Raw genomic sequence first — 15,316 nt, 5'->3', positions numbered from 1 at the left:
GCTGCTAAAGCATGTTGGATATTGCCAAATGCTGAGATGCATTTTTGATTATGCATTTAATTATTCTTTTTTGAGTGATCGATTTCAGGAAATGATCATTGAAGAAGAAGAGAAAAAAGAAGGGAAAAACGAAAGACTTTTGATTGATCTTTGTGAATGCTATCTTTTGTTTTACAACGGAGTTCCATCTTCGAAGTTGTTTTCAATTTGTGTGCCCTGCCTTCTGGAAGTTGCGTTGAAAAAAGAGGAAAGCGAGGAGACTCGAAAAGAAGTGGAAATGGCTTTGTTGGCGTTGAGCAACATTCCAGTATTTTATGTTTGAGCGCTTCTTTTTCATTTTTGATTTATTAATTTTTTCTTATTTTTTGTATAGGAAGTGAAAAGAGAATTGTCAACGAATAAAATCAAAGAAATTATCAAATATCATCAGGAACACAGAAATCTAACAAAACTTGCCTGTCAATCAGCTTGGCTGTTTTTGATCAACAGATTACTCTGCAACAGATTTTTGGAAGATATTGTTGTGAATGAACTGCATTTTGGAAGAGAGGCAGCAAGAGAATTGGAAGAACTGTCAAGATGCGTGGAATGGAAGAGAAAAAAAGAAGAGAAAAGAGAAAGAGAAAGAAAAGAGATAGATAAAATTTTGAGATGGTTCGAGTTATTAAATACATATTTTCTCTATCATACATCTTGGAACGAGGAATTTGCTGGACTTTTGAGCAGCGTTGCTCAGCTATTTCGAGCATCAAGAGATAATTACAGAGATATTGGTTATGAATGCATCAATTCCTTTAGAAACGCAGCAAGTAATCGATATGTGAAAGTTGATGACTTGATGAAAGGCGGAGCAATTGGTGCTGTTTTTGAGGGAATTCATCAATCAACAGTGGATGACCAAATTTCATATGATTGCTTGGAGTTTTTTTGTTTGATTTCAAGAAGATTGAAAAAAGTGGAGGATTATGAGATGGAAGAAGAGGAAAGAAAGACAACGAAAAGGAAGGTTTTTGAAAAGATGGAAGAAGAAGGATACGAAGATTTCATTGCAAGCCTCTGTGTTATATTTGACTTTTCAAACGATAAATATGGCTGTGGATTACCACATAATATTTCAAAATATTTTACGAATGTTTGAGAAAATGAAATGAATTTTGTTACTCTTTATTTTCTATTTTCTCTTTTTTTATCATTTCACAAAACGGAACAAAAATTAATTTTCATATGTTTGCTGAACAGTGTTTTTTATCCTGCTTCATCAAAATGAAGTGAAGCAACAGCTGCAAAGAAGAAGAAGAAGAAGAAGAAGAAGAAGAAGAAAGAAAGAAAGAAAGAAAGAAAGAAAGAAAGAAAGAAAGAAAGAAAGAAAAAGAAGAAACCGATTGAAAAAGAATCAAGTTTTTTGAGTTTTTCTGTTTGTGTTGTGAAAAGAAAAAAATCACAACTTTGAAAAAACAATCAAATAAAATAAAAATTCATCAATAGAAAACTTTTGTAGTTTCTAATATGAAAATTTCAATACAAAACAATGGAGAATTAGGAAAACTGGTTTGTGGTTCACAGTTCTTCTGATTTTTGACATTCTAAATCATGTGAAAAGAACTTCCTCAAACATTCATAAGATAATCAGAAATATTCAACGATAATTCATGATTATATTTTCTGTTAAGATAAACATATATTTTATAAAAGCTTGTGATGATGTCTTCGTACCCTTCTTCTTCCATCTTTTCAAATAATTCCATTTTTGTTTCTTTTCTTTTTGCTTTCTCCTTTTCTTCTTTATCCTCTTCTTTCAATTTCTTTGAAACATTCATAAAAAATTTCAAGATTTTCGCTGCAATTTCGTTATCCATTGCTGATTTATGAAGCTCCCCCCAAACAGCATCAACTGCTCCACCTTTCAACAAGAAATCAACTTTCGCTGATTTATTTCCTGTTGCTGTTTCATAAAAAATCCGAATGCATGAATTTCTAATTCTTAAGTGATTATCCTTTGCCGCTCGTGATAGCTGAGCAATGCTGCTGATAATCCCAACGTATTCTTCCCTCCACAATTTGCATCCCAAAATGAAACACCTCAATGCATAGAGCCACCTCATCAAAACAAGCTCTTCCTGAGATTCTGTTCCTCTTTCCTCTCCATCTTTCTTCTTCCAATCCACACATTTTGTCAGCTCTTCCAGTTCTCTTGAAGCCTCTCTGATGAATTTCAGCTCATTCACAAAATTTTCTTCGAAACTTTTGTCATATCTCAATCTGTTGATTAGAAATTTCCAAGCTGATTGATATGCGAGTCGAGTCAGATTGCGATGCTCCTGGTGATGTTGGATGATCTCTCTCATCTCGTTAAAATACAAATCTTCATTGCCAGGCTTTCAAAAGCAAAGTCAAAAATATCGGTTGACAAATAAACAAACAAAAAATAATACAATTTCATACAGCTACACTGCCAATATTGCTCAAAGCCAAAACTGCCATTTCCACTTCTTTTTGTGCTTCCCTGCTTCCTTTTTTGTTCAATCCAACTTTCAAAAGACACGGCACAGCAATCGCAGGCAATTCCTCCTTGGAGTTGTAATAAAAGCGCAGCATCGCACAGCATTCGCAAAGATCAATCAACAGTTTTGGATTCTTTCTTCTTCTTTTCCTTTCTTCTTCTTCTTCTTCTTCTTCGCAAATCATCTCTTTCAATCTTTTGCACAACCTAGAATTGTCAAAGTTCACCATCCAAAAATTCCGCAGCAATTTGCAATATCCAATGCGCTCCAGCAGCAAAATGGCATTTTCCATCGGCAGCTTCTCTTCTTCAATCATTTCATCCATTTCATCAAATAATTTTGTACCGAAAACAGAATTGAATTCTTCTTGATGCATCTCATATGCAATCTTATCCAGTTCTTCAATCATGTGTCTTTGTTCACTTCCGTTCCAATCTTCCAGCTGTGAAAAAATCTCTTCAAAAAACAAATATAGAAATTAAAAAACAAAAAATTCGATTGCAAAAACAATCGCAAACGAGTGAACCTATCTTTAGCCGACATCTCCTGCATTTTGGCATCCGCAGCGCAACCTGCAAATACCCTCATCAATTCAATTCAAATAGAAAACGATTCCCAACAAAAGTGAAAAAAGACAAAATTCAGAAACTCGCTGCAAATATTCCAAATTGTGCACATACGCCATTCCCTTCGATATACGTATTTTGGTCAAGTGCTTACAGATTTATGAAACTCTTTTTTGTTGATGGTTTGCTGTTATGGACACTCGGATCAAATCGGTTGATTTGAACAGGAATATCCAACGGCAAATGGTGAGATGAATGAATGAACGTTTCCTATGGTGATAGAAGTTTTGCATTCTGTGGTTTTGCGAGACAACGACAACGAATTATCGAATTTGGAATTTTTGTGTGAGAATACTCCAAAAAGCATTGATGAAGGATAACAGATTTGAAAAAATTGAATGAAAATAAGCTGCTGTATGTATTTATTATTGTTCTATTATTTGAGAAGACATATTATTTTATAACCTTTCAAAAGTCAAGAATCTAAAGAATTGAAATAAATGGAAGTTTCTATTTTCTTGCAACGAGCATCAAATGCCTGTAGAGGATATTTTGACTGCTGGAACAGTGAATAATAAGCTTTATGGATTTCTGCTTTAAGTTGAATTTCAATGAGACAACTAAGTTTTTGAGAATAAGTGTGTGGGATCGAAAGAAAAAGAAAGTTAATGATTTCAATATTTTGCAGAAACATTGGAAGCAGAAGCATTTTGGGGTTTTAAGAGTCAACAATAAGGGTCGATGGCAAATCTGAGAAAAAGCAATTGAAAACGGAAGAAATGGAGAGAAATATATTGGATTGAATTTTTGTTGATAAAAACGAACACTGTCTTTGGAATTAGAAATTGGAAATGGCTCAAAAATTAATGATGAAGGTTTGTTTCTTTATCTGTTAGTGTCTTTTTTAAATTGTTATTTTTATTTCACTCGATTTAAAAAAAGAAGGATTTGATGTTTTTGAAGAAAGAAAAAGAAGAGCGTGAAAGAAAGAGAGGAGTGAATGAAAAGGCATTACAAAAGAATGTTGAGATTGGGATTTGAAAAAGGGTTATTTTTGGGGAAAGATGATTTGAGCGAAAGAAAGGAAGGGAAGGTGGAAAATGAGGAATGAGGGAAACAGAAAGAGGATTTTTTTGAATATGTGATGGAATGGGGGGACATTCGATCCAGAAGGGCATTGAGGAAGAAAAAGACGAAATCTTGAAGAAGAGAAATAAGCAACGTTTCTTTATCATTTGTGGCATTTCTCTTTTCACATTTCTTTTACCAACCATCTCATTCAATTCACTTCACTTCATCCTGTTTTTGTTTTGTTTTGTTTTCTTCCTTTTCTTCTCTTTTTTTTCGTTTTCTTCATTTTCCTCTAATTCCTTTTTATTAATATTATTAAAGCCATTCATGGTTGAACAAGCATTGATAAAATTTTTTCTCATATCACCCATTATTGTTTATTGGCCCTTTTTTCTGACAAATGTTTCTGGCTTGCGTGCTGGCATTTTCCGCGGCACACTTTGTGCTGTCGGAAGAGATTATTCCGACGAAAGTGTACACGTATGTGAACACGGATGTTCAGCCTTCTATCGAGCATCTCCTTCAGAAAAGAGAAATGGAATTTTCGACGATTCCAGTGATGGTGATGAACAAAAAATCTCTCCCATTCTATGCAGGGGAGCCAGAGTTGCCGCGTGAGTTTAATTCGCTGAATTTTACGATGCAGTCGATGGTGCTGCAGCCGATTATTCTAGAAAAATATGGCGGAGTTTGGATTGATCAGAATGTGTTTGTGAAAAACAAGCAACTTGTCCAATCGCTGGTGGAAGAGGCAAACAAAGAAGGCGCAGACTGTTTGTGGACGAGCAAGATTTCTGAGCAAGGAGAGGGTCCATTTAATGGAATTGTTGTTGCGCGCCCTCATTCCGCGCTGATGAAGTCCATTGCGAGTGAACAACGGAAAAATCCGTTCCAAATGACACAAGATAAAATGTTGCGATTTACGTCACAAAACGACCAAAAAGACAAGATTATTGTGAAGTCGATTGAGGATCGCTTTACTCATCTGAAAATTGACTGCACAAACAGGGAGAAAGCGTTTTCAGATTTGGAGAAGGTGCGCAGCAGCGGGGCATACGACTTAGTGGAGGTCGATTGCGAATTGAAGGCATTTTCATTTCCTGTTATTTTCGTGGTTGTGTTTCTGGTTGTGGTCTTTTTCAAATTCTATCCTTCCATCAAAAACACCAGACACAAGAAATCACTTCAATGACTGATATTTTTTATTTTTTTATTCATTCTGTCTTTTGTGTGCATTGCTATGAAATATATAAACATGCCGTATTTATTAATAAACTTATTAATTTTTAATGGAGAATGCCATCAGAATTGGAAAAAATCGAAAATTATCAAAAATCGTTTGTTTCTTTGTTGATGAAAAGATAATTTTGTAAAACGTTGAATAGAATGAAAAAAAAGGTGCAGAAGATTAAATGATCATTTCAATAATCAACACAGCTCTCTTCAGCTTCGCCGTTCCACAGTCCATTTGCAGTCCACTCGAAAGACTTTTCGCTTCTGAATGTTCTTCAGCAAATTGAGCATTTCACTCGCTTTTCTTTCTTTCTTTTTATTTTTATTTTTTCATCATTGCCTCTGCTGCATGAAGAAGATGCTTCCATCTTTTCTGTTCCAGATATTCTGCCGGGCAGTTTCGATGAACAACAAACGATCATTTTTTCACAAACTTGATCTCATTCGACTGCTGCTGCAGGCTGGGCAAGAGGCAGATGGAGGAAGAAGTGCTTGTGGATTGCCGAAGAGGAAGAAGAAGAAGAAGAAGTTGAAGAAGAAGAATGATGATGATGTTATTGATAGAAATAGATGAGTTTCAGGCGAAGTGGATAATGAATGAGAAAAATCAACAACAAAGTCTTTTGGAGGATGAAACGTGGAATGTTCAATGGAGGTGCGATGGAGATGATTGATGCGCTGAGGGAGATGGAAATGTCTTTGAAGAGACTCGCTTTGCTGGCATGAAGGACATCAGAAACTCTGCTCTCTGCTTCAGATATCCTTCAAACGGACAGTGTTCTGACGATGGCAACAAGAAAATAACTGACTCGCTTTGAAGATTGAAAATGACACTGAACTGTCAGATATTCTTGTGTTGTTGGAAGTCAAACCAGACAATGAAATCCAGTTCTGTCACTCTCACCAGCCCAAAAAAACAATGCTTTGTCTTTCTCCTCCCGTGAAATGCATCCTTCCCTGTCGCATCCGCAGCCCGTCTCCTGATCCATTCCTTTGAGCCTATTTCCCTTCCATCAAACAATTCTATCTTCTGCTATATTCGATGTCTCTCCGCAAATCTTTCCCACAAATTCTTGATAATGTCCCCTTCATTTTTGAAAAGGCTTTATTTCATGAATATTGGCCATTCTTCCATTTTAACAAAATTTTCCATCGAAATTATTAATCAAATTCCTTGATTTTGGAAAGGTTATAAAATAATATGTCTTCTCAAATAATAGAACAATAATAAATACATACAGCAGCTTATTTTCATTCAATTTTTTCAAATCTGTTATCCTTCATCAATGCTTTTTGGAGTATTCTCACACAAAAATTCCAAATTCGATAATTCGTTGTCGTTGTCTCGCAAAACCACAGAATGCAAAACTTCTATCACCATAGGAAACGTTCATTCATTCATCTCACCATTTGCCGTTGGATATTCCTGTTCAAATCAACCGATTTGATCCGAGTGTCCATAACAGCAAACCATCAACAAAAAAGAGTTTCATAAATCTGTAAGCACTTGACCAAAATACGTATATCGAAGGGAATGGCGTATGTGCACAATTTGGAATATTTGCAGCGAGTTTCTGAATTTTGTCTTTTTTCACTTTTGTTGGGAATCGTTTTCTATTTGAATTGAATTGATGAGGGTATTTGCAGGTTGCGCTGCGGATGCCAAAATGCAGGAGATGTCGGCTAAAGATAGGTTCACTCGTTTGCGATTGTTTTTGCAATCGAATTTTTTGTTTTTTAATTTCTATATTTGTTTTTTGAAGAGATTTTTTCACAGCTGGAAGATTGGAACGGAAGTGAACAAAGACACATGATTGAAGAACTGGATAAGATTGCATATGAGATGCATCAAGAAGAATTCAATTCTGTTTTCGGTACAAAATTATTTGATGAAATGGATGAAATGATTGAAGAAGAGAAGCTGCCGATGGAAAATGCCATTTTGCTGCTGGAGCGCATTGGATATTGCAAATTGCTGCGGAATTTTTGGATGGTGAACTTTGACAATTCTAGGTTGTGCAAAAGATTGAAAGAGATGATTTGCGAAGAAGAAGAAGAAGAAGAAGAAAGGAAAAGAAGAAGAAAGAATCCAAAACTGTTGATTGATCTTTGCGAATGCTGTGCGATGCTGCGCTTTTATTACAACTCCAAGGAGGAATTGCCTGCGATTGCTGTGCCGTGTCTTTTGAAAGTTGGATTGAACAAAAAAGGAAGCAGGGAAGCACAAAAAGAAGTGGAAATGGCAGTTTTGGCTTTGAGCAATATTGGCAGTGTAGCTGTATGAAATTGTATTATTTTTTGTTTGTTTATTTGTCAACCGATATTTTTGACTTTGCTTTTGAAAGCCTGGCAATGAAGATTTGTATTTTAACGAGATGAGAGAGATCATCCAACATCACCAGGAGCATCGCAATCTGACTCGACTCGCATATCAATCAGCTTGGAAATTTCTAATCAACAGATTGAGATATGACAAAAGTTTCGAAGAAAATTTTGTGAATGAGCTGAAATTCATCAGAGAGGCTTCAAGAGAACTGGAAGAGCTGACAAAATGTGTGGATTGGAAGAAGAAAGATGGAGAGGAAAGAGAAGGAAAAGAAAGAAAAGAGAAATGGATAATATTGAAGTGGATTTTAGCTGTCCAAGATAATGCTTATCACGCTAATTCGAGTAAAGAAGAACGCATGGAATTTATTCGTTGCCTTGGGAAACTGTGCAAAACAGCCAGAGTGAATGAAAAAGAAATATATGAACTTTGCATCACAACTTTTCGTCATGTTGCAGACATTGAAACAGTTTTTGTTGATGTTTTTCAAAAAGAAGGAATTTTTGATCTGCTGGTGGAGGAGATTCAGCAGTCGGCGTTGAAGGATAAAGTGGCGTATGAATTCTTGGCATTCTTTTTGGGCTTTTCAAAACTGTTGAAAAGAGAAGCTCACACCACTGCAGAAGAAGAGAAAAAAAAGGAGATAAAAAGGAAGATATTTGAAATGATGGAAGAGAAAGGGCATGAAGATGCCATCGTTAGCTTTCAAGGAAAATTTGATTTCCTGAAGAGAAAATATTATTATAACGCATTTTCATTGAATATTTCAGATTATTTTGTGAGTGTTTGAGGAATTGAATTTGATTTTTGTAACACAAATCATTTTATGTTTTTCATTTATTTTCATTTCACAAATTCGAACGCAAACACTTGTTTGAAAGTTGTTTTTAAGATTTTTTCATTCCTTCGAAATGGAGAGAAGCAACGAAAAATAATGAAAAGGAAAAAGGAATTCATCATGAAAAAAAGTGGAGGTTTCTTTGCAATTAAAAGATGGATGGACTGATTCGGATCAATCACAACACTTAAGAATGAAAGAAATGTTGTTCGATGAAAACTGTCGTTCTTTTCTTGTTCTCGCTCTTCCTTTTTTCATCTATCATCTTTTTCAATGTCATCCGCAATTCGTTCCATTTCACAAATTAGATTTTTTTGTCATATTTTATTCTTTTCAACAGGTGGAAATAACAGCAACTCAAGTTGTTTTTGACTGAATGTTTGTTTGAAATCAAATGTCTGTAAAAGTCAGAATGAATGAAAAAATAAATGATGAAAGAAATTGGAATTATAATCGTTAATAAAGAATCACGATTTTGTTTTTCAAAAACAAAAAAAAAAACCATCTCTTGTTTCAGAAAGAACAGAATGGCTTCTCATGAAAAAAGCAAGTGACATCCAAAATCAATAATTTCTTTTCTATCTTTCTTTTCTTGGAATTCATTTTTTGTGAGCATTTTTAATTGAGGTTTTTTTCTAAAAAGTGAAAATAAAAACTTCATGAAAATAAAGGGTTCCTTTTTCACATGCTGAATGCTGTATTTAATAATCAATAACTCTTCTCATTTTTTTTTTACAAATGAACAAAAATAGAAAGAAATACTCAGTTACTCGGAAAACTGCAACAAAATCTTACACTGTTTTGAGAGGAGCTAGGGAAGGAGGGTTTCGTGAAATCAAATCAAACAAAAAGTTGGTGAAATTGATAGATCTTGAAAAATTTCAAAACACTGAAAATAGTGCCTGATTAAATTGTTGCTTTTCCATCTCAACAAAAACACAATTCCTCAAAAAAAATATTCAATCAGAGGTTTGTAAACTGGTTTTCTTTTATTTTTTGTCTCATTTTTTTTTTCTTTTGAGACAGAAGGTCTTTTGAATTTGGGTGATTTTTTTGATATCATAAAAAATTCCGACGTTTGATCAAATATATATTTCATTAAGGGTTGGGCTGATAAGAAAAAAATAAGTAAAATTATGCGAAAATACTGCTAAAAATATTATTATTATTGTTATTGTTCATTTATAGATATTAATTATTTAATATTTGTTTTTTTCAGTTTTCAAAGAAAATTTTTAAAATTTTTATTTAAATTGCAAAACTTTAATAAAGAGAACTTAACACGCGTTCAATAGATTATAAAACATATCTGTTATAATTTTCATGACAAATAAAACTATTTTTTTAAAAAGAAATGCGGTGTTGTTGGTTATTGAGGTATTATAATCTGATTGGTATTTTTTAAGCAGTTATTATTTATTATAAACTCTCTATGTAAAAGGCAGTTTTCATTTAAAATGATTAAACAACAAATACATTATCATATTTAAACATCTGCGTCACCTTTGAAAAGGCGAGACCAAGTCAGTCAGTGCCCGTCAGTTTTTTTTTTTTTTTTTTTTAATTTGATAAAAACAAACAATTTTTTGAAATTTGTTTTGAAAAGGATAAAACACTTACCAACAATTAATAATTTTCGAAAAAAATTTCTGCACAATTGTCAATCAACAAACCTTAATTAAACATTATTTCATTTCAGTTCTTTTTCATACTTTCACAGAGGTTATAACTTTCACTTCAATTGTGCAACAAGATTGCTCAATTTGTTTGTTAAAGTTTTTGAAGTATTATTTTCAATTTTGCATTTTCATTATAATTCATATTTGAAAAGAATAAAACTTCAGTATGTATTTATGTTTAAAAAAATATTATCTTCAATAGACATTCTTTTAACGATTTTCCATAATGCTTATTGTCATTTGCAATAGATGATTAATTCTTTTTTGTTAAGAATAGTTTGTTTTGACAAAAATAAGAATATTGCGAGTTTTTTAAAATAAAAGTGAATCAAAGATATATTGTCCATGAATATGAAAAGAAATACTTTCATGTTTCATATTTAAAAAAAAAAATGATTTCAAAAATTACATATTTTTTTGTTTTCTGTATTCAGAATTTGTTTCTTTATTTTCATTTTGAAAGTTGTTCATCTCCTTTTTGTGAAAGTTTCTTTGTCTGAATAAAAAATTAATGCGCGTCATTGCTATTCATTTTGATGGTTTTGATTTTCTTCCTTTTTATTCATTCATCATCGTCGTCATTATCATATTCTTTTTCTTCTTTTTCTCCATTGAATACTTCGTCTTCACCTCTTTTTTCTTTCACCTCCTCCTCTTCTCATCTTCTTTTGCTATTTCTATTTCCATTTCTTTATCTTTATCTTTATCTTTATCTTTATCTTTATCTTTATCTTTATCTTTATCTTATTCTTTTTCTTTTTCGCCAGCCGCACTGCATCTCTTATTTCCCTCAGCTCCCTTTTCCTCCTTTCATTCCCATAATCTTCTCTCGCTAAAATATCCGGTGCCTTTGACTGCATTTCCCACTCCTCCGACGTTCGCACCTCTCCTCGCCGTTGGATCTTATCCTGCTTCATCGCCACATCCAGTCCATTCACCATCACTGCTCACGGGTTCAAGTTCATCAGCAGCATCCAGGACTCCCCGCTCCGCTGGATGTGACGGCACCTGTGCATACCCCACAACACAACTTTCTCTGAAAATTACTCGCAGTGCTGCTGCTCCAGCATCCGTCCTGCATTCTTATTCGCAACTCCAAACAATTCTCTAACTTGATATTCAGAATTATCTTCCTCTTCCTAAACCCCATACTTCACCTCCACTCTTCCGTTTCCACATCCCCCATTCCCTTTTTTATTTCCATCATGGATCTCCATCCTTCATCACCACTTTCTTCTCCAGCTCTTCCTTCAATTCCTTCGATGCTTTCGGAGCATCTATTCCACACTTTACTCTTCCAATTTGCTTCTTAAATCTCCTTGGGTTGCACAAGCCGCTGCTCCTGCTGCTTCCTCTTCCATCGCAGCTGCATGTGGAACCCCACAGTCATCACCAATGTCACGCCCACCGTACTCACTTCAATATGCAGTATGATCGTCCACCCATGCAGCTCAAACAGTCCCCTCCCACTGCCCACCCCTTTCTTTCTCCTTTCCACAGATAATTGCTGCTGTTGCGTTGAACTTTCTTCCTTCCCCTGCCTCATCGTTCACTGTATCCTCCCCTGCCCTCCCTTCTCCCCCTTCTCCCCCTTCCCCGTTTCTCCACTCCTCCACAGCCAGCTCCTCGCTCGAATACATCACCCGCGCTAGCTCCTCCTCTTCTGCCTCGCTCTCCTCAATCACCTCCCGCCCGATTCTCCCGAACCCCCACCGCTCCGTGTTCTGCCCTGTGCTCTCAAAACGGTATGTCCTCACCCGCTTGCCCCCATCTGCCCCCCCGTACAATTATCTGGAAGAACAGCCCGCACTGCACCAGCTCCCGCTCCACAAACTCCAGCCGCGCCTGACCCGCGCTGCTTGTCCAGCTGACGTTCGTCAGCACCGGCCGGAAGTACACACCGCCTGCCCCTCCACTCGCCCCCTCCACCACACACCACTCCTCCATGATCCACCACGACCTGCTCCCCCCCGCCCGCTCCCCGTTCCGGATGCCCCGCACATCTACCACCCCGCCCCCGCGCTGCCCGATCCCGCCCTTCGACGAGTTCACAACGCTCGTGTTCCACACCCGGCACTCGCACTCCTCCACAAGCACCAGCTGCGACTCCATCCGGCACAGCCCGCTCCTGCTCCCCGCACCAAACACCCCGCTCACTGCTGTGCTCCTTACCTCCGCACGCTCCCTCCTCTGTTGGATCACCTGCATATCGATCTGTGTCAGCTCCTCCCATCTCACTACACACTCCTCAACCACCAGCACGCATCCGTCTTTCCTCCTCAATCTCCCATTTCAATTTTGAAATATCATTGAAAACATGAATAACTGTGACTCCATCACAACCAACTCTGCTGCTGCTCTGCACTTTTCAACATCCCATGCCTGCTGACAAATTCTCACAGCACCTCGCACGCTACTGCACGTCCAATCTTCTCCGAACCGTTATTCGCTTCTGATACTCAGCCTCTAAACTCCTGCCATTGTTTGAGTTTTGATAAGCACATATTTTGTCCGATCCAAATCTATGTGAAGGGCGTGCTTTAAAGATTGAAATAAGTTAGAAAAAATATTTGAAAAAATGAAAAAATAAAAATTATTCAAAAACGATAAATAAAAAATTTTAACAAGTTTAAAACTTTCATATAAACATTTTTTCAAATAAAAAAAACAAACATTTGAAAAAATAGACCACTGACTTAAATCACGTCAGTGACAGGCAGTGAAGCGAATGCCTTGGTATTAATACCATTAAAAAATGATCACGACGCAACCCATTGTTCATATAAAAATTGAAATGAACATTTTATAAAATGAAAAAAATTTTAAAAGCCTTCTCAATAATGAAAGATGAATTACAAAAAATTCAATTTTTCTTTGCATGTCTTGTTTTTTATTTTTTCAAATTTTTTTTATAAGAAAATAAAATTTTTTCATTCACGTCACGTCACTCCTAAAATGTTCACGTCAGAAGGCATGTGACGCAGATGTTTAATCATATTAGCAATAGAAAGTTTCTTATTTTTATATATGGCTAAATTTTTTTGAAAAGTGACATCAGATCAAAAATTTGACCCATGGAAGTTTATTTTTAAACATTCCGTTACCATAATTCAAATGAAAAAATTAAACCTTTTCAACTATGTTTGTTTGTTCATTGCAAACTTCTTTGTGAGAAAAAACTATTTGAAACTAAAAATAATATATCCAGTATTTAGATCAAAATAAAAATTTCAGTTTTTGAATATGAAAAGGTTTAATTAGCATGGATGGTTATGCAATTGTTTATTAATGAAATGTGCAAGGTACGTTTCAATTCTTTATCCTGACAAACTTGATTTTAAATGTTTATTTAAAATTTCCTTTGAGTGGAGTTTTTCTTTTGCATTATGCACGTGAACTTGACATGATTGCGAAGATAGAACACACATACGATGCAACTGTTAATCGGATAAGTTTAGTGGTTTCCATTTAATTTTAACAAATAAATTTTATTTTTTATTTATTATTATATCATGTTTTTTTAATTGAATAGTTAACAATTGATAGACAACATTTGTATTCTCAATGACATTATATACATAAATCTGAGTTCATCTCCTTCTCTCTCCAGAAGAAATATATGTGAGCCATTCCGAGGCATCCGATCACTCACATTGTGGAATTGTTCAATTCCCATGTTTGACAATGAAGCGCTCTCTCACACGACTTGCAGGGGTTAAGAAAGTTGTTGTGAATGGAATGATTCAGATGAGTGATGAATTGACCTTTGCTGATCAGAAGCATGAAATCAGGGGAAATGATGATCAAAGTGGCTGCAGTCTCTGATTCAGGTTCAACATCCAATTCAGCTTTGATAAAAGCAATTGTTGAAACGGAATTATCAAAACTCATCTTCTCTCTTCCGTCATCCCTTTTTCTTCGCTCCATTTTCATTCTCTCTTCATCATCATCTCTTCTTCTTCCTCATCCCACTGCTCTTCTTCTTCTATCCCAAACACAAAAATATGCACATTTATCAAATGGAGAAACTCCAACACACTTGCCTACCTTTCACCTTTGTTATCTCATGCATTAGCACCACAGCACCATCCAACATGCATCCAACAGTATCCAAACCACAAGTTCAGATACACTTTTCTCCATTAACTACCATATAATCATCAACAAATCCACTTCTACTCTTTGCACATTCTTCTTCTCCAGAAACTCAAGCAGCACTTCATTTTACGCATCCTGCGACATATTTTTCCTGTCCCTCCAATCTGCCTCCAGTACCCTCCATTCTGCTTTCACCCCACCATAAGCCCTCACTCTCTGCTGCAACACACATTCGACGACCTAATCATCAAATGTTCTTGATATAGCACAAACACTTTTCTCAGCAAAAAGTGTTACCCACAAAATTACGTAAGAGTGCCATCATACCCAAGTGCAATGATTTATGTCCTTTTCGCACTGCCATTTTGCAGCGCGATCAATCCTGTCGCTTGCATCAGCACCTCTGCCGACATCTCCGAAGCTGTAGTGTTCATCATCACCACATCACACGCAAACATCCGCGCCGCATGCATCTTCTCCCTCTCCACATACTACATCGCCTTCCATTCATCCTCAATCATCTCCCTCTTTTTGCTCAAAACATTCAAAAACTCCTGCACAACCGCCTGCTTCATCTCCACTCGTTTCCCCAAACCATTCAACTCCAGCCATTGTTTCCTCTCTTTCCTTCTTCTTCTTCTTCTTCTCCTCCTTCTATTTCTTCTACATCTTCTTCTCTTTCTTCTTCTCTTTCCATTCCTTTTACTTCTTCACCTCCTCCCCCTCCTCTTCCTTCCCCTCCTCTTCCTTTATCTTCTTCTTCACCTCCTCTTCTTCCTCCTCCTTCTTCCCCTTCTCCTCCTCCTCCTTTAAATTCTTCTTCTTCTTCTTCTATATCTACTTCTCCTTCATTGACAGTTTCCACCTTTGCCTCTTTCTCAGCCACTTCCCCCATCTTTCCTGCACCCGCCATCACTCAAACAACCACGTCAATGGCACGGACACACTCATCAACAGCGCACCGCTTTGAAATCAGTACCTCAAACACTTCATTTTCTACCACT

At 36.1% G+C, this 15,316-nt stretch overlaps 5 protein-coding genes across 5 annotated transcripts; 2 read left to right on the top strand and 3 right to left on the bottom strand.

Moving 5' to 3' along the window:
* Positions 1–1,607: 1,607 nt before the first annotated feature.
* On the bottom strand, positions 1,608–3,259 carry MONOS_17382 (uncharacterized protein; the record flags this gene model as incomplete). The annotated part of the gene is made up of 4 exons (XM_067870297.1): positions 3,182–3,259; positions 3,020–3,084; positions 2,443–2,957; positions 1,608–2,375 (listed from the first exon to the last, which is right to left on the bottom strand). Exons 1-4 carry the CDS (start codon positions 3,184–3,186, stop codon positions 1,608–1,610), a joined length of 1,353 nt encoding a protein of 450 aa, XP_067730565.1. The 5' UTR covers positions 3,187–3,259.
* A 1,011-nt stretch (positions 3,260–4,270) lies between these two features.
* Positions 4,271–5,413, top strand: MONOS_16115 (uncharacterized protein). Its single transcript, XM_067869027.1, has one exon. It carries the CDS (start codon positions 4,539–4,541, stop codon positions 5,328–5,330), a length of 792 nt encoding a protein of 263 aa, XP_067730564.1. The 5' UTR covers positions 4,271–4,538; the 3' UTR covers positions 5,331–5,413.
* Positions 5,414–6,830: 1,417 nt separating this feature from the next.
* On the top strand, positions 6,831–8,588 carry MONOS_17381 (uncharacterized protein). The gene is made up of 4 exons (XM_067870296.1): positions 6,831–6,910; positions 7,008–7,072; positions 7,135–7,649; positions 7,717–8,588. The coding sequence occupies exons 1-4, from the start codon at positions 6,906–6,908 to the stop codon at positions 8,485–8,487; spliced, it is 1,356 nt and encodes a 451-aa protein (XP_067730563.1). The 5' UTR covers positions 6,831–6,905; the 3' UTR covers positions 8,488–8,588.
* A 3,077-nt stretch (positions 8,589–11,665) lies between these two features.
* Positions 11,666–12,447, bottom strand: MONOS_5607 (uncharacterized protein; the record flags this gene model as incomplete). The annotated part of the gene is made up of 2 exons (XM_067875773.1): positions 11,666–11,943; positions 12,000–12,447. The coding sequence occupies 2 exons, from the start codon at positions 12,445–12,447 to the stop codon at positions 11,666–11,668; spliced, it is 726 nt and encodes a 241-aa protein (XP_067730562.1).
* A 2,463-nt stretch (positions 12,448–14,910) lies between these two features.
* Positions 14,911–15,225, bottom strand: MONOS_5608 (uncharacterized protein; the record flags this gene model as incomplete). The annotated part of the gene is made up of 1 exon (XM_067875774.1): positions 14,911–15,225. One exon carries the CDS (start codon positions 15,223–15,225, stop codon positions 14,911–14,913), a length of 315 nt encoding a protein of 104 aa, XP_067730561.1.
* Positions 15,226–15,316: the final 91 nt, after the last annotated feature.

The sequence above is a fragment of the Monocercomonoides exilis genome, assembly GCF_001643675.1.
Source record: "Monocercomonoides exilis strain PA203 chromosome Unknown scaffold14-1859848, whole genome shotgun sequence".
Taxonomy (NCBI): Eukaryota; Preaxostyla; order Oxymonadida; family Polymastigidae; genus Monocercomonoides; species Monocercomonoides exilis.
This window is presented reverse-complemented; position numbering and strand designations above follow the sequence as displayed.